The following is a 26,353-nucleotide window of genomic DNA, read 5'->3' on the forward strand; positions in this document are numbered from 1 at the left end:
ATTAACAAGATTCATGCATATACGAAAAATAGTATAAAATGATAACACAAATGAATTTTCATAAATGTAGTTAATAAATAGTGTTGGATATGCATGGGTAAATTGTACATATAAGTAAGCATGAGTAGTATCACATGTACCTGAAAATAAGTCTATACATATAAATATATCTAAAGGAGTATGAATGAAATAGTACTATATTTAAAATTCAAAATGGATAAGGTATGTATATCAAACAATTATAGTTCAATAATATTCTAGTTGATATATGTGTAAAAATTACACGCATAATTGTTCATTAATTTTGTTTTAGTATTAAATTTTTAATTTACCATCACAATCAATTATTACATACACTAAAAGTATCCTTAGCTTAATAGAAGTTTCAGTACTTCAATTACTACTTTCAGTTTGAAACTAATAGCTTTTTATGTAGCAATTTACAAATTACAATTGGAAAAAGTAATCATCAATCAATTAGGATTTTGGAATAGATGTATATATAATTTATGTAACTTCTATTCTTCTAATTTCTACTCTCAAAATAAGAAGAGTCTAGGTGAATCGAATATAAATCTTGTGCTGTAGAAGTAGATGAAGTAGTCAATGGCACCTCCATTGTTGAGGTACTTTGGTGATCTTGATGATAATACATTTGCAATGCTTCTAATTTCTTCTCATCCAATGACTCTGAAGCTAATTTTGGAACAACGGTTTTGCCTTCTAGCATGCTTACTACTGAAGACATAGTAGGCCTAAGTGTTGGAGACACATTAGTGCATAAGAAAGCAACATTGATCATCACCATCACCTCCTCTTTCTTCAAGTTTGAATCCAATAATCTTCTATCAACTATTTCCATTATATCACCTTTCTCTCTCAGCAAACGTGCCTAATACAGAAAGTGATAAATTTATTTCTAATTAATAAGTTAAAGTTATTGGAACAAGGGTTTTCCAAACTAATAAGTAAGCAAGAATAGAGAAATAATATTTGAAAATTTTAATCTATTAAAATATTGACAACATCTATTAATTATGTTGATTGATAGAATACTTACCCAATCAAGTAAAACAAATGCCCCTTCATTATGTTGATTGGTTGTATTATTTCTTCCACTTACAATTTCTAAGGCAACAATTCCAAAACTATATACATCTGCTTTATCGGTTAATTGACCATGCATAGCATATTCTGGAGCCATATATCCACTGTATAATAAATTAAAAACAAACGATCAAATGTATCAACTTTATAAATTGACAAATAAATATGTATGGTACATTTCAATTTTCATAAAAAAAAAGGGTTAAATAGTTGAAGATACAGTAATGTATACTTTTTCTTATTTCAACCAACAAGAAAAATAATTTATTAATCAAACTTTGCATAGAAAAAAAATATAGAATCTTACTATGTTCCAGCAATTCGAGTGCTGATATGGGTGTTGTCTTCTTCGTCAAGTTTAGCCAAACCAAAATCAGATATTTTAGGATTGAGATATTCATCGAGCAAGATATTAGTCGCTTTGATATCCCTATGAACCACCTTCACTCTTGACTCTTCATGGAGGTATGCTAATCCTCGAGCAATACCAACACAAATCTTATGTCTTGTTTGCCAATCCAACTTTATTTGGTGTTCTTCACGGCCTTTTGAAAATCATTAAATTATATTAAATGATACCGTATACTATATTTAATCATTTACATAAGTAAGAATACTTTAAATAAAGAGATTACCGAATAAAGCACGAGCAAGACTATTGTTTTGCATGTATTCATATATCAAAAATAATTGATCTCCCTCGACACAACATCCATAGAGTTTAACGAGACAAGGATGTTGTAAAGCAGAAATCATGCCTATTTCGTTTAAGAATTCACGATTCCCTTGCTTTGATTTTGAAGAAAGTTGCTTGACTGCGACTATTGTACCATTAGATAACTTTCCCTGCATTTTTGAAGAATACAATGCCATATAGTTCTTGGAATATAATAAGGTAGAGATTCACAGACAGTAGTTTTCATATGGAGTTGATTCTTAAAAAAATTATTAGATGATCTGATATATTTAATTAAATTATTATCTAACAATTTTTAATTATCAAAACTTCAGATGAAGACAACTGCGATTTTACCATAGTTGCTAAATGATTATTATTCTCAAATACGATATAATAATGTAAAAATACAAATAGAAAATATATATGTTTTTATATCTCTATATATGATAAAATACCTTATACACGGGACCAAATCCTCCTTCTCCAATCTTGTTGATGATATCAAAGTTATTTGTTGCCATTTTGATTTGTCGTATAGAAAACATACCAGTTTCCAACTTTATACCGTTTAGTTCTGATAATTGAAGCATAACAAATATTAAATCGTTGCTAATTGTTGAAAATGTTAGTGTGTGACTCAAGATAATAATCGTAATTATTATACTCTTAACTACTTTTTTAAGTGATAACAAATTATATGATGTTTTATAAATTTTATCCTTAACTATTTTTCGTTACAAAAAGTATGAGGTACTAATATACTATCTGCCAACTTATTGCCAACAATAATTAATATCAAAGACACATTCACTAGAAGACACATGTATAAAGAGACATATCTAGGAGATACATTCACAAAGACACTTTTATTAGACACAACCATAAAAAAGATAGAATAAATTACCATTTGTACCCATAAAAGATACAGATGCTGACAAATGTACCCATGTAAGAATAAAACAATAATTATAACCATGGAAGATGACCTTTGTGTGCCAAAAGTACCCAGACGTTGGTTACACAAGTGGTCCGTTAGGGTATTCTTGGCACACAAAAGCTATCTTCCGTGGGTACAATTGTCATTTTATTCTTATATGGATACATTTGCCAATGTTTGTATCTTTAATGGATACAAATGGTAATTTATTCAAAAAGATATTTTCATTAGACACATCTACAAAGACACTTCCATTAAATTAAGCTATAAGCAAGAATGGACAGAAATTGGTAGAATCCTTATTGGTTACGTATAACAAGATTGTTTGGAAAACTATAAAGTACCAATATATTATCTACTAACTTATTATCAACAATAATTAATATCAAAGACACTTTCACTAGAAGATACATATAAACAGACATGTCTAGGAGATACATCCACAAAGACACTTTCATTAGACACAATCATAAAAAAGATATTTTCAACTCTTTTATTTCTCATTATTTTACTAAAATCAACTCTTTTATTTATTTTAATTATATTATTTAATATACGTGTATAACTTAAAAAAAATAATGTTACCAAAAATTCTAAAATAGACAATTTTTATTTTGCGAAAAAAGAATTTAAGAATTTAAAAATTATTTATGAACAGACTAAATAATTATTTCCCTTTCTAATAGTTACCTTTTGAATTTCTCTTTCCCAAACAGCCTTTCCACCAAAGCATGCCAAATATCAACAAGATGATAATAATTGCCACGGCAACAACAATTCCAACCACAGCAGCTGTTGATATTCCACTTCTATGATCTGAGGAAGCATAAATTAAATTGTTTGAAAAAGAATAATGAAAAGTTGTATTATATTGCTTCTAATTCAAAAAAGAACTAAAAACGTACCACGATAGACAGATATGGCTGATATAAGAGGACCATAAATTGATTTTTGTGGGATAGCAGTTGTTCCTTTGCCAGCCCAGTAAAGACGAATCTCTAAGGTACCATTAATCACACTTGCATTGAACGATTTTATAACATTTTTACCTATGCCTCCTGCTTCCTCTGCAATGTTGAAGTCCTTTCGCACTAGGTTTCCCTATAACACTTCAATTTCAACCTCAATTTCACATTATTATTATTATTATTATTATTATTATTATTATTATTATTATTATTATTATTATTATTACAACTAAATCGCTAGTTTTCGAAATAAATTCGACTCAAAACTTATTCATCGATAATTTTTGCATGGGACAATTTCGTCATTTAGAATTTTTGTTACAAAATACAATTAAACTTTCCAATGTGCATCAGTGCATGCAAGAAATATTTACTTTCAGTAATGAGTGTGTTCAGTTGTTAGCATTATAAGGATCATGACTGTTAGTAGCATTTTTTATTAGGTTTAGACTTATGTCATATAAACTGCTGCTACATTATCATTTAGCAATGGTTGATAAAAAGCTGTCGCAAAATAAAGTGAATTTGGCAGCATATGTTATCTTTTGCCGCAATAACCATAGTTTAGATCCTAAATCCTAGATCTTTAATGGAATTTATGGCAGTTACAAAAAATTTTCACAAAAAAGCATTACTATTTATTAAAATTTGTGTATGGTAACCTTTACTGAAAAAAAAAAACTAATTTTTGCGACAAATTTTTACTTGCATAGCATTATGGGAATTTTGTGACCATTTTTTTATTCACAATTGTTAAAAGTATTCTTAAAATTTTTTAACAATAAAATATAAGACGTCAAATATCTAATTGCTGATAAATATATATAAGTTAAGTGATATATTTTTAATCTTGTACGACTATTTTATTATACGATTTGCATAGGTAAAAATTTCAGGTATAATAAAAATAGAGATCATTTAAATTATCCTATTAAATATAAAAATTATTTATGAACTTCTTACGTAATACATTTTGAACTTGAAGAAAATATCCAAAACATAATTACCTGAATGTAGATGTCAAATATACGTCTTCCAAGGCTCTTATATGTTTGATCATGAGTAAACACAATCTCAGCAAAATGCAGATCCACAATATAGTTTCCATTTCCAAGGCAAAATCCATAGTAAGTCAAAGAAACAGGAGATGCACGTGCATTGGTGTAGAGCTCAGCATCATTGTTATTGTTTAAAGAGAGCATACTAGAATCAATAGATGGAATATAGTTTGGAGTTTTACTTTCTAAGTAGTTACCGGTACTACTGAATGCCCAATATGTATTTTCATTGTCATAGAACTTTGCTGCTCCTCCTTCATCTGTGTCATCATCATATGTCTTTCCATTTATTGTTACCTTTTCTCCACCACAATTTATACGAAAAGAGTATGAGGCTGCCACCACAACAAGTAGATATCTTAGACCCATGTGGATATAACTTTCGAATTCTATCTAACATAAGGTGTTACACCTATTACAAATGTCATAGATTATAAGATGTTAAGTCTGGGTATGGACGATATTCTAAAGAAATTTTCCTCAATAAACAATACTAAATTTTAAGAGAGAAATATTTGTCCTACCTTTTGATACGCTTTAAAGTATATACCATATTTTTTGTTATAAAAGAGGGCACATTTATTGCTTTTTATTCTCTTCATTACATTCATCACTTTTATATATGAAAATGGAATATGTATAAAACTACACCAAAAAAGTAGCGCAAATAACATAAATCGTATTAAAATAAGTTACGATTGATTTTCAAAATTTGGGATGTTGATTAGAATTCGATACAGTTAGTTTTTATTAGTGGCGGTTTTTCTTGATTTTGTGGCGATTTCAAATTGCCGCTCAACGGATCAGCAACCTTTGTCATTTGGTAGTCCGCCTCCTTTGAGGCACTGACCAATTGATCTAAAACTCAGGTGAAATGTGAAATCGACTTTATGTGAAGTTAATATCTGAGAGCCGTTAGATGAAAATTTAGTCAAATTAATCAAATTATCTAACGGCTCTGAAGTATCAACTTCATGTGAAGTCGACTGCACATGAGTTTCCACTGTTGTATATATAGAGAGAGAAATATTAGAGAGCCATCAAAATTTATTGTTTTTTTTGCCAAAAATAATAAATTATAATGGCTCCTAACATTCTATATATATATATATATATATATATATATATATATATATATATATATATATATATGAAAGAGTAGTTATTTAACAATGGCCACATAATAATAGTGATGAGACCCCAAAATATACATCTCTAGGAAGTTCACCAAAAAGAACTTACTTTTAGAACACACACTGCTTTCCAAACATGAAACCTTTCCGCTGCGAAAATGATGGAATTGACAAAGTAATTTAACATAATAGCCTCATATCACAATAAACAGTATAAGATCTATATATATCATACAGAATACCAAACTTACGTGTCATTTCGTGTCAAAGAGCTGGCAAATAAGTTCCTAGACATATAAAAGAAGGTTAATATATGCTTACACATATATATTCATAAATTTGCTATCAAAAGTACTATATAATTTTAAATACGTGTCAATTAAAATTTTAGTTGATTTCAAACAAGTATTATTTAAAAAAATTAAATGACATCAAATTTTTTAATATACTAACTTTACAAAATGAAAGAAAAAATAAATAGATAATAATAATGGTAATAGTTAAATTTTAATCTACACGTAAAATAATGACAGAAATAATGCAATGACTGCGCTCTTACGTATTTTCATCTTGACATCCTTGATTATCTTGGCTCCCACTAATGCTGAAGTTATTGTACGAAAGGTCTCTAAACAAGTTGTAGAATTTGTTTCAAAATATTATAATTTGGGAATAAGGAAGATACATACGAATATTGATTAACATAAATTAAAGATAATAACAAAGAGCTAATTATTATTCTTTTTGACTAATTATATAATTAGCTTACGAAAGAGAACTTACAAGTAGTGCTTCCTATTAGCTTTATCTATCCATGCCTCACTTACATCTCCCGTGAGGAAGTTTCCAGTTAAATACCTGCATTTGGGATCGGGAGAAAATCATTGTAACTTTGTAAGCTATTAGAATAGAAGAATGATCTTGAAGTGACACAGAATTTAGAGAACTAAAGAGAGTTCTATATATGTGAATGAATATTAGTGAAAATTATTATTGATTATTGAGTATATGATTAATTAGTGACTACAAAAGATGCTGTTGAGATTTGTACTCAAATTTATGTGTTATATGATTTTAAATATGGATAATAATAGTCTAAAATACACAAAATTTATTTTATGCTGAAATTTTTTTTAGAGTCATTAATGATCAAATTTTAAATTTTAAGTCATATAAATTTTCATATTATATTATTAAATTATTTTTTTTAAAATTTAAACTGATAAAAAGAGATACATGAATAATTATATTTTTGATAGTTTTGATGAAAGATATTTGTATGCTTAGAACACATTTAACATATTTTATGAAAATATAAAGACGTTATAATATTTGTCTTGATTGTCCTTATTTTTAAAGGAACACACAATTCAGTAATTTTAATTTTTAAAATTAATATTTTTTTATTTCATTACCCAAATAATTTTTTTTATTCCAACTCCCAAGCAATACTTTATAAAGTCAGCAGATAGACTACGTTTAAAATAGAGATAAAGACTGATAGATAAAGACTAAATTAAATTACTATATTGTATTGAAATCCTACTAGGGAGTTAATAGAGTATTTGTATAATATATATAATTGGCTATTTATTTAATCCAATATGAGTTAAAAAATGAACATCCAAGGTAAAATACTACTAATTTCTCAAACACAATACACCATCCGAGTACCAGAAATAATAAACATCTAATATCCTACTGAATCGAACATCCCTAAACCCCCATTGTACACATTATACAGATACTCCATTAGCTCCCTATACTTCCTCTATTGTATTTGGTGTAAAGTGTATAAATTAAATTATGCATAAGATTGAGTTGTGTCTCAATATCTATTTGATTTAATATAAATACAGAAATTAGAACAAACAAAATTACTTAAATATTTCTTTTTTTTCCTTTCTCTTTTTTTTTTCTTCCTCAAATTTTTTCTTCAAGTCCCCAGCCATCAAATTTCAAAATCAGATTTCAATTATCTAAAATATAAATCTAAAATAACAAAAAACCATTGGATCAAGGGATCTTGAATTCTTGAAACTTGATTCTAACATGTTTGTGAAGATGTGTCTGTTTTCCTCAAGTGCTTTTTGTAGAGGAAACAAGAATGGAGGAAGTGAGGTTGGGGTCTTCAAATCTTGCATCATAGAAACAAGGGTATGTTGGTATTGGAAGTAGTTGTGACCTAAATGGCCAGGCTCCTTATCAACCGCACCATAATTTTTGTTGGAGAGGAGAAATCACAAGGAATAAGGATGGCAAAATTTCTCAAGACGCAAGATCTCTACGAAAATTGTTTCAAATGGAGATTCGACTGTGAGAAATTTTTTTTACAAAGATGGGGACAAAAATCTCCTAAGGCAAGCGCGGGACCCAAGTGGAGATTCGTATATGTTTTTTAATTATTTCACATGTTATATATATACAAGAGAGAGAGAGAGAGAGAGAGAGAGAGAGAGAGAGAGAGAGAGAGAGAGAGAGAGAGAGAGAGAGAGAGAGAGAGAGAGAGAGAGAGAGAGAGAGAGAGAGAGAGAGAGAGAGAGAGAGAGAGAGAGAGAGAGAGAGAGAGAGAGAGAGAGAGAGAGAGAGCCAAACTCCTAATCCTTACTCGCATAACCCTTCTTCAATTCCTAGATCCCTAGCATCGTCCATACTCCATCCAACCTTTCTGCAGCCACCCCCTTCGTCACTTTCCCGTCTCACCGCATTGTCATCCCTCACCATTCCATCACCCTCACGACGTTGTTCTCTATATTTGTGACATTCCTTTCCACAATTCTGTCGCCGTGTCCATTCTCCTCTCTGCTGCCACGTCCCCCACCTCGTCCATTGTCTGTGCTTTGGCTCGCCGTGGCGTCTCCCACTCCGTCATTTTGAAAGAAGTCACTATCTTGTCGTTTAGACTTTTTGTATAAAATCTTTCTGTTTTTGCATAGGATGGATATTTTCACCTCTATTCCTATGAAAATTAATAATTAGTCAGAGAACCATTATAGAGGAGAATGGGGATGGAGAGCAATATTTTTCCATGACAAAAAACGGAGATGGAGACAGAGAACAAATTAGGGGACGGAAATAGGGAGTAGGGAGGCATCTCCCATCCCCGCTCTGTCCCGTTGACATCTATCCCTAATAGGAAGTGGGAGAACCAGAGAACAATCAGAGAAAAAGAAGGGAGAACGACAATGACAATCTGACATTGCCAACGAAGAACGAAGGAGAAAGATCGAGAAAGGTGCAACGCCGGAAAATGTCACCACTGCCACCACTGGGTTCAAAGATATAGGAAAAAGAGAGAGAGGATGAGGAGTTGAGGTTGCGAGGGAAGCTTCTCTGTTGCTGTTCTACGACCTTCACTCTTGCCGAGCTACTCTGCCGATGTGTTCACGCCAGAGAATGAGAGCTTATCGACAAACTGTTACTGTCCTGTTCAGTTTTGTTTTGTCTTCTATTTTAGTTAAAGGGATAGATTTGGAATTTAAAAGATTAGGAAATATTTTTAAAAATAAATGTTATTAAAGTTTCAGCTTGCGTCTTTAAAATTTTTAATTTTATGTATTCTTATTTTTTAAAAGTATTAAAAAAATTAAAATTTTATTTCTCAATAAGATTAAAAGTTTAGTTTTAATTTTTATCTACTAAATATAATACTCTTAATACTTCAAAATAAACACTATTAGACTCTCATAATATGTAAAATTAGTTCAGTTATAAACACCGAATAAAAGACTAGTAGAAAAGTATGATAAATAAGTTACATGTATGCCACTAATCGGGTGATAAGGTTCTTATATTGAGATGGAATTGGTCCAGTTAATTTGTTGAAGCTGAGGTCTCTGAAAAAAATTTAGAAAATTAGGAAAAAAAATTACATTAGCTAAATATATTATAAGAAAAATATGTTAAAAGTATGCAATTACAAGGTTTGTAAACTTGTCATGTTCCCAAGATATGTAGGTAGTGTTCCATTGATATTGCAACTCCTCAAAATCCTGCAAAAACAAAAGAGACAACACCAATCAATAAATAACATTTCTTCCATGTTGCACTCTACCTTTCTTTTTCTCTCAAATTTTAACTAGTATTTTAAATTGGCGCGATACACGGAATAAAGTTTTTAAAAAAGTTTTAGGATTCAGCATTTTTATTAAAATTTAGCTAGCATTTAACTATAAAAAATATATAATTTCACACTGTTAAATATAATCTTACACTATTAAAAGTATTAATAATAACTGACCAATAATTACAAATCACAAAATATTTTAGCCTCCTAATATTATTGAGATCTTTTTACCAAAGAAAATTACTTATCAAATTAAAATATACTCAACGATGAAAAAAGATTTCATTTAATATTTTTTCTTTTTTCTTTTTTTATTATTTTATAAAATAAATGTATATTCATCGATTTTATTATTTCAAATTGAAAATAATGTTATTGGAATAAAATTTGAATATTAGTTAAATTATAATTTATATTTGAATATTGTTAGAATACAATTTACATTTGAATTTAATTTAGACAATTATTTTCGCATTTTGCTTTTTATTTCTTTGACACCTATAAATAGTAATACTTTTATCATAGGATACATAATAGATTCACATACTAAATACAAATATCCTTTTTCATAATCTTCTTTTAGTTTCTAACAAATGTATTTTGTTTTCTGTTTTCTCTGTTATCTTGGAAACTAATTTTGTTTACTTTCAACTTCAAATTATTTATAAGGGAATAAAATTAAAACAATAAACTCACAGATTTTTCATTGACATATTTTTAAGTTGAGGAAAAGATGAGTTTTCATCTCCATTCAGATCACTTATTCTCCTGCATAAAATCATCAGAATCATACCTAAATTAATAAACAGAATCATACTATATAAACTAACTTTTGAAAACAATTCAACAATATAAAAAATTAAATATGATACTTACAAGTCGTTTAAGTGTTCCAAAACTGAAATCCCGGAAGGAATTGGCCCACTAAGCCCACTCCCTTGAATTACTCTAACAAAATAAATAACAAGCAGAGGCGAATTCAGATAAGAAAAGTTTTAATTGATTAACAGAAAAATAAAAAAATAAAGTAAAATATAGAGTTCACACAGTTGCTGAAGATTTGTCCAACTTTGAATAAAATCAGGTATCTTCCCCGAAAATTGATTGTCGGCAAGTTGACTGCATGCATATAGGATAAGGACACATGAAACAAAGAAAAACATAAAATTAAATGTTCTTTAGTTACATTTTTTTTTCAATTCTGCTATATTACCAATAGTATTTCTGTCAATTTCTGCCAATTCTTGTTTATGACTGTGTTTAATAGAAGTGTCTTTATGGATGTGTCTAATAAAAATATCTTTTTTACGGCTGTGTTTAATAGAAGTGTCTTTATATATGTATTTTCTGGATATATCTCCTTATACATGTGTTTAAAATATAATAATTAATTATTATTGACAATAAGTTGACAGATAGTATATTGGTACCTATACTTTTCTTTTTTTTTTTCATGATTTTGATAAAACTATATATGAAGCTTACACAATCTGCAATGATGTGAGCTTGGCAAGTGTTGCAGGAAGCTCTCCGGTAAAATTGTTTGAGTTAATTTGCCTGTATATTTAGTGATTATAAAATCCAAGAAATGTTTGATAAGATTATGCATGTGAAATATAATATAATATAAGATAAAGGTAAGTAATTAATAATAAAAGGTCTTACAGTCTTTGAAGTTGTGAGAGATTCCCAAGCTCAAGAGGAAGCTCTCCAGACATTTGATTGAACTCAACAACACTATATCCATTTCAAGTTATTCATAGTTAAGTTCAACAAATAATTAAAACCCTTTGAATGCAACTATGTTGTTGTATTGTTTAATTTTTAAATGACTATTTATTTGATCAAAGTAACACATTTATCCACATACATTTAATTTTAAACTAAATTTAAAAAAAATAGTAAAAAATAATATTTTTGGGTAACTAAGTTGTGAAAGAGGAGTAACTCACAAAACTTGAAGTGTGGAAATGTTTGCTATCTCTTTTGGAATTGAACCCGTTATTCGATTTCCCCCTAAGGATCTGTCATAACAAAGATTATTAATGTTGACATTAGTTTCTTGTTGCTTAAACCTGTGATTTTGATGTTTTAAAGAGATAATTCAATCATGGTAAAAATTTAAGTAAAGTCGACTTCATATGAAGTTGATATCTAAGAACCGTTAAATGAAAATTTAGTCAAATCAGTTAAATCATCTAACGACTCTCAACTATTAACTTTACGTGAAGTTGACTCTACCTGAGTTTTCACCTTCAATCATTGCTCTAAAGTTTCTCTTCGTATATTATACAGAATAATGATTCAAAATATATAGTTAATAAAAGAGAAATAATTAATAAAATAAAATAATATACATGAAGGTAAGATTGGTCATTCGGCCCCATTCTTTGGGAATAGTTCCATTCAGGAGGTTGTATGTAAGATCGCTGTAACGAAAACAGAGGAAAAGTGTTTGTCATGCATGCACGCAACATATATATATATATATATATATTAAAGTTTTAAGATATGAGAAAAAAAAATCCAGAAATGATTGGGTATTGAATTTTGTAAAGTTAAAAGAGACACATACATTTGTTGAAGGTAAGGCAACCTCACAAGTTCCGCTGGGAGTTGACCTGGGAGACTTTCTCGTTTCACACATCTGTTTATTGGTTCAAAATGGTTTTAAAATAATATTTCATAAATTTAGTTAATTATTTCCATTTTATACCATAGTAATTTTTAATCTTTTTATTAATTATTCGGCATGTGAAGTTTGTTGAAAATATTAACCATTCATAATAATTTGGCTTTCTTTCTCTTTAATTCCTCCTAATTTCAAATATACCCAAAAACAATTTTGTATAAAAAACATATTTAGAATAAATTATATTTATATATCTCTTCTTATATATCAACTTAAACTTATTTAAAAAAATAATATCATGACAAAGTTAATATATATTTTTTCTATTTTATCTTAATTGTCTCTATTTTTTTATCTAAACAAAAAAAATAGCCAAATTTTTTTAAACAAATTTATTTATATTTTGTCAGATACATAATTATTTATATATTTTTATTTAATTATTTAAATATTTTAAAATAAATAATTTGATGATATTTTGTTATTTTTTTTGTATGTAATATTATTTTTTTCAAAAATATTTATTAATTATGAGAAATTCTAAAAAAATATAAAAATTTATTATTTTTTTGCCATTACTTTTAGCCATAACCTAATTACTTTAGTTTGATAATCTAATAATATATTTTAACGTTAACTCATATTTTTAAATATTAATAATTAATTAACTACTGACCCATAACAATAAATTCTGATAATGAGACACTCTAGCTTTAATTATCAGGGATAAGAAGGATGGAGTGAGAGAGATATAGAGAAGTCCTACAAGCTAGTGACATGGCAGAGAGTGGAATCGGCATAGGAGCAGTTGCAGATGACAACAGTAGTTTGATTACCCTTCAACAACATGCACGAGCTCCCACTTTGTTCTTCTTCACTACTACTGATGCATACATCTTTTTCTTCAGAAAACAAATCCTCCTTTCCAAGCGTCTTAGCTATGTCGTTCAGAGCTTCCACTATATATATACATTCATACGATATAAAGTACCATCAAATTAAAAAATATCATCAAATGGCAAAAAGAAGTGTAATATATAAATTTAACTACACTTTTAAAGTAATACTACAGTTAATTTCTAATTAGCTATCACGCTCTCAAAATATTAAAGATATAATTATTAATATATTTTTTTCATTTAAATCTTTTTAAAAAATAATTTCATAATATAATGTCAATTTCTATTACTTAAAAGTTTAGAGTTCGATTTTTGTTAATCTAAAAAAAATAAATTTCAACATAATTATATTAAGATCAATATAAGTTTTGTATCATTAACATGGAATATAGTTTAACATTAATATATACAATTGTTTATCATTCATGTATATCAGTATATTCGTTGGAACCGCTGCAAAATCAAATCTCCACTCCCTTTTAGACGACGCTTGTAGAACCACTGAAATTTTGTTTCGCGACGGTTTTAAATCGCTGCAATTCCTTAATAAACCGCCGCTATTCGGCGTGTCTCTTGTAGAATTCAATCATATAAAATTTTATTATCACATTTAAATCAAGTTCTCTACATAAAATATATTAAAAAGCATCATGATAGAGAGATGGATATACAAAAAGCATTATATTGTGAGAAAATTACCTTCATCTTGGGGCAAAGTGGCCTGTCCAAAAGCCAAAGAGGAAAAGCAAAAGGCAGAGAAGACAAAGAAGAGTAATAGGAAGAAGGAAATGTATGGTGAAGTTTTCTTCATGCTTGCTACTTGCTGATTTAGTTTGATCGATGACCAAATAAACTAATTAAGCTCCAGAGATGATTGAATTTAAAGAAATTAAACTAATATTATGATGTTCATATATATGTAGGAGAGCAGAGAAAGATATTTAGTAGCGTCGGTGAGAAAATGATGGAGGAAAATTAAAGAAGAGAATGTATATATAAAATATAAATATATTCCAAGGACCAAATTTTGTCTTTTACTTTACAATTGGTGTTTTTTTTTCCCTTTTATTTATTTAAAGATGTTTTATGACTCAATTCAATGGTTATTCACTTATTCTTATTCGTCTAAGTCTAATTATGACTAGTCATAGCTTATACAGATAGAATTTTTTTTGGTTGAAAATTACGTATTTATTCTTGAAAAAAATTATCTATATATAAAATCAATGCATCTAATTATGTAATATTATATCAATAAAAATAATTAATTTTTATATTGTTGTTTGACGGTCATCTAAAAAAACAGATGCAATTATACCATTGTTTAAAATGTTTTATACTGTTAATGCATTAAAATTAAACTCTAAAATCATTCTTATACTTTTATTTAACAGAATAAAATTTTAGAATAAATAATTTTATATAATATGTTATTAAAATTTTTATAATTAAATAAAAACATAAAATTCATTATTTGAATATTTTTATTTAACTGTTTAAACTTCTAGTGTAGATGATTTTTTGACGATGTGAAATCCATGAATTTGTCCTTTAATAACTATTAAAGGCGATTTTATGTATCTGAATACATAAACTGAATCGGTTAGGGATTAGCAAGAAGTTGTTTCATAATGAACGGGAAAAAAATCTACATTAATATTTGAATGTTCAGTAAATATAGATTAAAAAAAGATTTTATTATGACGAGTATATCATTTATCATATACATACTTTTCTTCTAACCCACAGTTCTCTAACTTAAAGTGTTCTGTCAAAGTAGAAATTTGTAGTAGACCCGGCACATGCAGATGCATGCAATGTATCATATATATATATAATACTTAAATGTGAAATGTGGATCAATCATCGATGACTTTCCAAAAAGCATTTATAGCACCTGTTTTCAGTAGGGTCATAAACACGAAAATGTGTGAAGAGGAGTATATGAAAGGAAAAACAAAAATTGACTATTATTATATTGGATTAATATAATATAGAAGAACAAAATCAACAATCAATTTTGTCAACTTAGTGACAGCAATAATATGCAAAAACAAATGTTGCAAAGAAAGAAACAGAACAGAGTGAGAGTAAAAATTATGTACTTGTTGAATAGAATGATTTGCTTATGAATGATGAATGGATGAAGGTTTATTAGGCTAGAAGGTTATATATTGCATTACTTTCTCTAAAAGGATCCAAGTGATTTTCACTTTGGCGTGAATTTTTTGTATAAGTTTTTTTTTATTAATTTTATAAAAAAATTTTTGAGGCAACAAAAATAAAAAATTGTTAAATCATAGAAATTCTGATATCATTTTACAAACTATTTCTTCAATTAACATAACAAAATTCGTTTTACTACTTTTGGAACATTCTTAATACTAATTTACTTGTATGCTCTACAAATTAACATAAACTTCTTTTACAAACTTTTTTAATTAATTATTAATTAATTTACAAACTTTTTTATAATTATTTATCAACATCACCATATTATTATTTTTATGGAATTACAAATTATTTATTTTATATACGTGTGAATATTGTTTGAAAATCTAAATAAATAACTGTGTATGTTAATTGAAGTCTAATAAATATATATTCTAAAAAAAGGACAATCTACTTAAATAAAACGATTGGAGTTTATATTTATGCAAATATAATAATCTCAATCTAATTACATCAGTGTCATATTTTATCTTCATATAAACCGCGACTGCTAATCACGGTTTAGTATTTGGGCATAAACTGCGAGACTCTTACTGTGGTTTATAAAGAGCAGCATTTGGGCATAAACCGCGAGACTCCTACCATAATTTATGAAGAGGAGCATTTGTACATAAACTGTGGCACTTTTACTGTAGTTTTCGAAGGCGGTAAGCTCTATACATACTAATTGAAGCCAATTGTTAAGAAGAGTGTCATTTTCACAATGTCCAGTGTGGAGAATAGTTTCATATTGCTAGTGCATTACTTTGAAAAATTTCATAAAAGCAAAAGAGAGGGTGTGAAGTTCACTGACAAAGAACTCTCGAGTGTATTTATCCATTCATCGAATATCTTGTCAGATCTAAAAATCAGTATATTACAGAAGTTTGGAGTATTTGAGACTAAGTGGGTGAAGAAGTTATTTTATAAGATCCCTATTGCAATTGTATCAACTGGTGTGAAGTATGATATGCTTGTGATAGGGTTGATAAAGATCTCCAGGTTTTGTTTTATCGTCAGAGAAGTTTTTCGGAGGTCAAAACACACAAGTTGTATGCAAAGTTGGAAGATGGTGTCGACAATTATGGGGCATCAACTCCAAATTCCCAGTCGACTGCCTTGGGGGTGCTTCTAGTTTGATATGTATAGTTGCACCGGCTTGTCTGTTTGTTGCATCTCTATCCTTTGCGGTTGATTTGAACCGTACGGATGAATATGGTTCTGGAGCATTGGAGAACTGTTCATTCCGATAGCTAGCAGTTGAGATGGCTAGTTCTCCTGTCATGACTCTTGATTGTGTAGGTGACGGTAAACCTGATCAAGTTGAGAATGCAATGCGAGAGGATGATTTGAATGAAGAACCTGTCGATATAGTTGGGGACAGTAGTAATGAGGATACAAAAAGCAATCCAGGTATACAGCAGGATCCATCAAGTTCTGGCACACAACAATATCCTTTGCATTTTCAACCCTAAACTTGGAGACTATGGGGCAACAATTGGACGTGATTGCATCATGGAACCACTCCTACAGAAGTTCAGATTGGTCAATCATTCCAAAGTGAAGAAGAAGTTGTGTTGAGTGTGAAGGATTAAAACATCCATTGTAGAGTTGAGTATAGGTTGTTAGAGACAAATCATCTTAAGTACCATGGAAAATGCAAGGAATTCGACAAAGGTTGCACTTAGTTGATTCGCATATCACTTTGTGCATAAAAGGGTATCTGGGAGGTTAGAAGGTATAATAGACCGCACACTTGCCTTGCTACATTAATTTCAAGTGATCACCAACAACTTGATTACCACGTCATTTGTGCGAGGATCTTTTTGTAGGTTAGAGCGGATGCTGTGGTTATGATAAAGGTGTTGCAAGAAGCAACAAAAGCAAATTATGGATTCAGGCATATTTATACGAAGATTTGGCTGGGAAAACAGAAGGCAATAGCACAGATCTATGGAAATTGGAAAGAGTACTACGGCGAGTTGTCACGTTGGATGCTTGGAGTCCAGTCCACCATGGTCGGTACAATTGCTATGTTGAAGACTTCTCCAGTTAGAGTTGGGGGATCAGGTTGATGAATTTACAGTGTACTTTCATTCTCTTTTTTCGACATTTCCTCCTTGCATTGAAGCCTTTCGACATTGCAAGCCACTAGTGAGCATCCATGGTACTCACTTGTATGGTACTCACTTTGAAATTGCAAGCCTCATTAGCATCCGCTGGGAGCACCCTGAACCTCTCATGGAACCATATAAAGTGGATCATCATTTGCTTGATCTTATTCGGTGGCGAAAACTCACTGAATAACTCCTAAAACCACTCCCACACTGGTCTCTCATCCTCCATGAACTGTTCAAAGTCAGTGAGGCACTCACTAACAGCCTCTATCAATGGGCAACTCCAACCGATATGTCACGTCCTGCAGCGTGTGATGCGTGAGCATCTTTCCTATCTTTTCCTAGTAAATTTGCATTTGAATTGCTAAGTTTAATCAATATTTAATATATTTTAGCCACTATGAATGCTACTTTGAGTTGTGTGCAATTCTATTTATTTCAGGTAGCGTTTTGGATGAATTTTACAGAGTTGGTGTGAAGAAACAAAGCCACAGCAGCATAAGGACTTGAAGCCAAACTTGAGAAATCTCAAGTTTGGCGCCAAGGATGAAGAATGGAGAAATTGCATACTGGTTGCTTGAAGCCAAACTTGAGAAACCTCAAGTTTGGTGCCAAGCAAGGAGGAGTGAAGGTTGCACATGGCTCATTCACGCCAAACTTGAAGATGCTCAAGTTTGGCGCCAGCATAGAATTTCCCAGGAATGCTTCACGTACAACTTCAAGCCAAACTTGAGTTTACTCAAGTTTGGCTCCAGCAAGGACGTTCCAAAGGGAAGCTTTCGGTTTGTTTCAAGCCAAACTTGAGGCTACTCAAGTTTGGCGCCACACATAGCAACAATAGTGGTCCTCATTCATCCAAGACAAGGCTGCACACAGAGTCACATTAAACTTGATTAAATTTTATTTTATTTTAAAATAGAAAAATATATTATTTAGTTTAAGGAAATATAATTTACATTAATGAGGATTAGATATAAAAGGAAAAAGAATCAGCCCTTCAGGTTCTTCTCTTTCTCTTACTTCATTCCGCACTTTACAGTTTTTCAGAACCTTAGTTTTCTCTATGAACCATGAGCAACTAAACCTCTACTGTTAAGGTTAGGAGCTCTGTTTATTCTATAGATTAATACTATTACTGTTCTATTTTAATTCATGTATTGATTTCAATTTCAAGAATTATTTTCGTTCTTTATCTTATGAATCTGGGTGGAGCGAAAGTATGACCCTTGTTCTAATTAAGTTCTTGTAAAACTTGAAAAAACTCTTTGCTTGAACAACAGCTTAAAAATAATTTCTCCTAAATTTCTAATTATCTGGACTTAACGGGATACATGACATATAATCCTCTTATATTTGGGTAATTAGGATTTCTGTGGCACATAGACTAGAATTGAACTTAACCCTCTAATTGGAATCAAGTGACCAAGGAATTGGCGGTTGATGAAGGTTAGAGGAGACTAAAAAAGTCTAAGGAATTAGGGTTTAGTCACGTATAGTTTGCCATGAATTGAATCTTGCATGATTAAAGTAGTTGGTAAGAAAAGTTAATCCGAAAAATAAATATCTCTAAAACCTTAACTGTTTTCTCCATATATTTCACAACTCGTTTACTGTTTGCTTTCTGATATTCTGAAATTACAGTTTATGCTTTTGAACTCTCAAAATACCATTTTTTGTTTGTCTGACTAAGACAGTCACTCAATCATTGTTGCTTGATCCATCAATTCTCGTGGGATCGACCCTCATTCACTTGAGGTACTACTTGGTACGACCCGGTGCACTTGCCGATTAGTTTGTGGGTTATAAATTCCGCACCAGCGTGATAGTGCACTTTCCGAACAACATGTAGAAAGTGTGCATCTCAAGACGTTACCTCTCAATGAATGTGCTCACCAGAGGCTCATTCACCCAAAACCAATGACTATTCAGTCTAGCCAGGTGATACAAACTAGCGGTTTTTCAAATATTGTATGAGCCGGTCATGTAGAGGCATATTCTATTGCCTCATAACACTATATATACCTAGTCAGCTGCATCATACAAAAAAATTAAATTAGTACTAATCAAATTTTGTTAACAGAGAAAAAAGACTAACACCTAAATTATTTATAAATTAGATCTTTCACAGATAAAAGACTAACATATAAATTAACAAAAAAATTGATAATAATTAAATTTTAACAGAAAATAGACTAACACCTAAATTATTTGTGAATTAAATAATTCACGGATAAAATACTAACACATAAATTAACAAAAAAAATTTAAATTAGTATTAACCAAATTTTAATAGAAAAAATTCATAGATAAAAGACTAACACATAAATTAACAAAAAAAAAGAGTTAAATTAGTACTAAAAAATTTTAATAGAAAAGAGACTAACACCTAAATTATCTATAAATTAAATAATTCACACATAAAAGACTAACACATAAATTACCAAAAAAATTAAATTGGTACGAATCAAATTTTAACATATAAATGACTAATATCTTCAAATTATTTATAAAAATACTCTAATCACACATCAGAGTGACAAAAGATATGAATAGAACAATATAAAAACAACTGATATACAGAGAGAACAACATATAAACAACTAACCTCTTCATTATTGTTTCCAGCCATTTGATCAACGTCGTTCAATCGATACAAACGATTCTGTTCTTCTATGACCCCATCTCGCCAGAGTATCACTGTCGCGTGATTCTTTCGCAAATCCTCTCAAGATTCTCTCCCAAATCCTCTCAACACCAAACTAAACTCAAACATTAAATGAATGCAATCTGTCACTGGCTATCGCGTTTTTATAATGCCACTACACATAAATCGCACTAGGGGTTTCGCAGATTATGCAGAGTTCTTCTCCCTCCTAAATCACTACAGGGATACTGCAATTTATGACCATTTCTTTTCCTGCATAAACCGCTACAATTGTATCACGGTTTATGCTAATTTGGAGTTCTTCAAATACTGCTACAAGGTGTCACGGTTTATGCTTAAATGATTTTTTCTTCATAAATTGTTATAGGGGTGTTGCGGTTTATACTCAAATGCTAAAACGTTTTACACAATAGCAGTTTATATATATTAAAATTAGGACACAGATGTAACTAATTTTAGATTGTTGTATTTGTGTAAATATAATTCTCGATTGTTTTATTTTCTGTCATTTGTTCCAAAAAAACATTTTTTAAATAGAGTTAGCATATAGACATTGAAAGGCCATATAGACATTGAAAAGCCATTAAAGATATTTCGTGACAATAAGTCAGCAATACCATACTCCAACAACAATAAGATCTTGACAAAATCGAAGCATACAAACATCAAGTTCTTAGTTGTCAAGGAGAAAGTTTAAGAAAAATAGATTTTTATAGGACATATAGGAACAGAGTATATGCTAGCAGACCTATTACCAAGGGATTGATCCCTAAAGTCTTTCATGAGCACACTGCTCAGATGTGTGTCAATATTTGTGATGCCTTGATTTAATGGGAGTTTATTTTATGCTATATGTCCTATGACAGATATTGAACTATATTCTGCAGAATTAAGTTGATGGTTTATTTTATATTGTGTGAAATGTTTATTTTGTAATATTTATTTTATATTTGATCTCAATAAAGTTTTAAAGTTGGACCAGCTGGAAATAGACATGCATGAGATTACTTGGCATGTAATTTTCATATTACTCATCCAAATTTGATATATGTCGTTAAGTATATTAAGATGGTGCCGTAGTTCAGTCACGATATTAATGTGATAAAAGTTGCAGTAATTCCATATCTAATGTATGAGACATACTAGATTGTTAAAGTAATAAGGCAAATAGCATTCAGATGCGCGCATAAAGTTTATAAGATGTGATTATATCAAAAAAGAATATATGTATAGCCCAAGTGGGAGATTGTTAGAAAATTATTTTAATTTTCAAATTTGTTTGTGGGCAATACATATATTAATTATAATCACAAATTATGCTATTTCAAATTAAATGACTTATATAATGGTAATCTCATTTATTGTTATAAATGTTAAATTGAATAAATCATAATTACTTTTGATTTGGAATTAAATGAGAATAAAACCATATATTATCTTTTGTTCCTTAAATAATTATCTTTTGGATTTTAGATATATTTTTTTTACTTTAGATACTATTTTATTTGGGTTTTAGGGTTTAATGGGTGTCATGCTCAAATATAAACAGTGTCTTCAGAGTTTCAATTCCCAATATATCAAAGTCGTATTTGTAGCTCTTTCCCCATCAGAAGAGTCACCACTCAGCCCCATTAGAGATACAGAAAGTTTTGGTTGAGGAATATCGAAAGAACCACAAGATTGAGAAAATTCTTCCATCAATTTTTGATTTTTATGAGTAAAAGAATACTTTTACATTGTGATATATTTTTAGTGATTCAATATGGATGATCTAGATTAATAAAATATTTTATCCCACATTGTATGGTATTAGTTAATAATTAGATGGTTTAAGGTTTATTTTAGAATTTTAAAATTGAAATTTTGAATTTTAGTTAGTTTGATTTTTGGATGTGTATTTAAATTGTAATATATTAAGTCACCAAAAAAAATTGTAATATATTAATAATTAAATATATTAAATCTGAAAAGAAATTTTAAATTTAAATTTTAAATTTTAAATTTTAGTTTTATTTATTTTGTATTTTAAATGTGTATTAAATTTTAAAAAATACTAAATTTATTCATAATTTTTAGATGTGTTTGTTTTATTTTTTTAAATTATTATAATAAAAGGCTAAATATTGTACAATTTTTAAAGAATATCTAGTTGAATTGTTTACTAATAATAAGGCCTAAGATACCAACTTATGGACAAACATGCATAATAATTAATATAAATCTTAAATACAATATTTTTTTATTATTTTATTATTGTTCAAATAGATTGAACAACTTCTAATTTTAGACATTACACTAATACAAAATTATTCAACTACTTACGAGTCACACGCAACGCTTGAACGATTCATATCCGCTATTTGATATGCAACAGATTTAATAAATTTAATATTCTCTCTTTTCTAAGTAAGAAGAGTCCAAATTTAATGGATAAAAATCTCTTGCAGAAGTAGACGAAGTAGTCCATGGATCCTCCGTTGAGATACTTTGATCTTCAAAACAATACAATCTCATTGCCTCCAATTTCTTTTCATCCAATGCCTCACTTGGCTTATCAAAAACTGGTTCTTGAACTATAATTTTGCCTTCTAACATACTTACTACTGAAGACATGTTTGGTCTAAGTGTTGCAAACACATTAATGCATAATAGAGCCACCTTAATCATTATCATGGCTTCCTCTTTATCAAAATTTGAGCCCAATCTTCTATCAACTAGCTCCATTAGATTGCCTTTCTCTTTCAACAAACGTGCCTGGTATAAATAATCATAAAAGAAGGTAACTAACTTCAAAGTCTGTAACCAATTCGATTTTATCAAATTGAGTGATATAGAAGCAATTATAGTTGTGTATATATAAAACAAGTTGAGAAATTTTCGAAGAATTTAAACCTCTAAATATTTTTATGGCAATATGCATGTCACATTTGTCCTTATAGAACCTCTAAAAAAAAGTTTGTTAGACGTTAAAAACACAACATTGGTTTAGCAATTAATTATAGAAAGCTAATTATAGAACAACAATTTGTTATATATATTTCAAATAACAAGTTATAATCTCAAAATGTTTTATATTTCTCTCCAGAACAAAATGCAATCAGATTAATTCTATACAAACTCTTGAAGAAAATACTTACCAGATCAAGCAAATAAATTACTTCTTCTTTCTGCCGCAGAATAGTATTAGTCTTTCTCGTAATGATTTCCAAAGCAACAATTCCAAAACTATAGACATCTGCTTTGTCAGTTAAATAACCATGCATTGTATATTCTGGAGCCATATATCCACTACATAATAAATATGAAAAAATTTATGGATTAATACATTGAATTTTGATACCTGCTGCATCTAATTCTATTTTTTGTTCTGTATATTAAACAACAACAGAAATAACCAAACCTAAAAATTATATTGCTTTGTGATATGTTACTCTATCTATTCCAAATACAAAAGCTCTTGTACTAAAAGCCTAAAACCTTGTATTTAGAATAAAATTCAATTCATGTTTTAATCACTAAACGTTTTATCCATGATGACAAAATTGACAATTGACAAGTTGGTTAAACTGAATGTCTTTTATATATATCATCATTATACAAGCTAATTGAGCAAGTTATATTTATTAGATAAATTTTGCAAGGAAAAATATTTTAAATATATGAATTTAACTCACTATGTTCCTGCTATTCGGGTGCTAATGTGGGTATTGTCCTCTTCATCAAGTTTGGCCAAACCAAAATCAGATATCTTCGGATTAAGATCTCTATCAAGCAAGACATTTGTGGCTTTAATGTCTCTATGAACTATCTTCAATCTTGATTCTTCATGGAGGTATGCTAAGCCTCTAGCAATACCAATACAAATGTTCTGGTTGCTACCTCAGATTTATATTAACTTTGCCACTATGATTAAAACTCAGTTTTCCAAGGTCATTAAGGTTTTTTGATGCGATAATACTATGGAATACCGTGTACAAACTTTTAACCTTTCTTGTAGAACAGGGTACTTTGTCTAAGTTTTCTTGTCCTGGTACATCTCAACAAAATGGATGAGCTGAACGCAAACACTGTCACATTATTCCTGACTCTGTTCGTGCAATGCTTCTTTCTTCTTCGTGTCCTGAGCATACTCGGGGTGAAACTGTTCTTACTGCTATTCATGTTATCAATAGACTTCCTTCTTCTGTTCTTGGTAACACTCCCTTTGAGTGTCTTTATCATACCTCTCCAGATTATAATTCTCTTCGAGTTTTTGGTTGTGTCTGTTTTGTTCTTCTTCAGTCTCATGAACATAGTAAACTTGAACCTCGGGTTCACATGTGTTGTTTCCTTGGTTATGAAACTAAACACAAGAGTTATCATTGTTGGGATCCTCTCTCTAGACATATTCATATATCTCGTCATGTTGTATTTTGGGAGCATCACATGTTTTCTCGGTTCTCCTCATTTGAGTTTACTCCTCCTACTTAGTCACCCTTTTTCACTAACCGCAATGTTGATCTTTTTCCTACTGATGATTCTACAGATTCTATCTTGAGTTAACCTCTACAGCCTCTTACTCTTCAGGCTTTTCCATCTCTTGATGATTTCAGACCGGACGAGGATCCTACTCCTACCGTCATGCCTTCTCCTTTCACTCGTTCTTCTAGGGTAAGAAATTTATCTCCCCATCTTCTTGATTATCATTATTTTTCTACTATTCTTCATCAACAAGAACCTAAGTCATTCAGAGAAGCCTCCATAAATCCAAATTAGAAACAAGCAATGCAGGAAGAAATCTAGGCACTTGAAAAGTACACACTTGGAATTTGGTTGATCTTCCTTTTGATAAAGAAGTTATGGGTAATAGATGGTATATAAGATCAAGACTTCCTCTGATGGTTCTATTGACGTTATAAGGCACGATTGAATGCTCAAGATTATACGCAAGAGTATGGTATTGACTATTAAGAGACTTTTGCTCTTGTTGCTCGTCTCACATCTATTCGAGCTCTCTTTGCCATTACTATTGTTAAAAAATGGTCTCTCAGGCAGATGGACATGAAGAATGCATTTCTTAATGAGGATTTGAAAAAGAAGGTCTATATGGAACCACTTCTGGGTTATCCTTGTCCTTCTAGCAAAGTCTGTCTCCTTTGAAAGGCACTTATGATCTTAAGCAAGCTCTTCGAGAATGGTTTGACAAGTTCAACAACACTATATGCAATCTCGGTTTTACTTGCAGCCCTCATGAGAATGCTCTCTTTATTCGTAAAAGTGAACGTGGAGTTGTTCTTCTGCATTTGTATGTTGACAACATGAGCATTATTGGAAATGATGTTGATGGTATCTCTGATCTCAAAGCATCCCTTCACCATACTTTTGAGATGAAAGTTCTTAGTTCTCCCAGTTATTTTCTTGGTCTCGAGTTCATATCCACAGATGATGGTATCTATCTCTCTCAAGCTAAGTATGCTTCATATCTTCTTGCTCGCACTGGGATTATAGATAATCGCACTGAGTCTACTCTCCGTGAGCTTAATGTTCGATTTACCCCTATGGATGGCATTGTTTTGGATAATTCTACTCTTTATCGACAGTTGGTTGGAGGTTTCGTCTACTTGACTGTCACACGCCCAGACATTGCCTATCCAGTTCATGTTCTTAGCCAATTCTTGTCAGCTCCTCGTACTACTCACTATGCGGCTGTTCTTCACATTCTTCGCTACATCAAATGTACTCTGTTTCATGGACTTCATTTTTCTGTTCATTCATTTTTATCCTTTCAGGCGTACTCTGATGCTGATTGGACTGGTGATCCCATTAATCGTCGTTCTACTACTGGTGATTGTTTGTTTCTTGGTGACTCTCTCATTTTCTAGCGAGCCAAGAAGCAAATGTT

At 30.1% G+C, this 26,353-nt stretch overlaps 2 protein-coding genes across 2 annotated transcripts; both read right to left on the reverse strand.

The window, feature by feature from the left end:
• Nucleotides 1-291: 291 nt before the first annotated feature.
• LOC112703561 (probable LRR receptor-like serine/threonine-protein kinase At1g29720) lies at nucleotides 292-14,531 on the reverse strand. Its single transcript, XM_025755060.3, has 24 exons — nucleotides 14,179-14,531; nucleotides 13,347-13,539; nucleotides 12,524-12,595; nucleotides 12,306-12,377; nucleotides 11,901-11,972; nucleotides 11,614-11,685; nucleotides 11,434-11,505; nucleotides 10,996-11,067; nucleotides 10,825-10,896; nucleotides 10,645-10,716; nucleotides 9,803-9,874; nucleotides 9,641-9,718; nucleotides 6,666-6,740; nucleotides 6,442-6,510; nucleotides 6,134-6,169; nucleotides 5,992-6,032; nucleotides 4,699-5,084; nucleotides 3,629-3,824; nucleotides 3,414-3,539; nucleotides 2,242-2,360; nucleotides 1,743-1,953; nucleotides 1,415-1,652; nucleotides 1,061-1,211; nucleotides 292-892 (listed from the first exon to the last, which is right to left on the reverse strand). Exons 1-24 carry the CDS (start codon nucleotides 14,288-14,290, stop codon nucleotides 527-529), a joined length of 3,045 nt encoding a protein of 1,014 aa, XP_025610845.1. The 5' UTR covers nucleotides 14,291-14,531; the 3' UTR covers nucleotides 292-526.
• Nucleotides 14,532-22,857: 8,326 nt separating this feature from the next.
• On the reverse strand, nucleotides 22,858-24,693 carry LOC112701652 (probable leucine-rich repeat receptor-like serine/threonine-protein kinase At3g14840). Its single transcript, XM_025752388.1, has 4 exons — nucleotides 24,459-24,693; nucleotides 24,147-24,351; nucleotides 23,610-23,760; nucleotides 22,858-23,226 (listed from the first exon to the last, which is right to left on the reverse strand). The coding sequence occupies exons 1-4, from the start codon at nucleotides 24,691-24,693 to the stop codon at nucleotides 22,858-22,860; spliced, it is 960 nt and encodes a 319-aa protein (XP_025608173.1).
• Between the last annotated feature and the right edge of the window lie 1,660 nt (nucleotides 24,694-26,353).

The sequence above is a fragment of the Arachis hypogaea genome, chromosome 7 (genome assembly GCF_003086295.3).
Source record: "Arachis hypogaea cultivar Tifrunner chromosome 7, arahy.Tifrunner.gnm2.J5K5, whole genome shotgun sequence".
Classification (NCBI taxonomy): domain Eukaryota; kingdom Viridiplantae; phylum Streptophyta; class Magnoliopsida; order Fabales; family Fabaceae; genus Arachis; species Arachis hypogaea.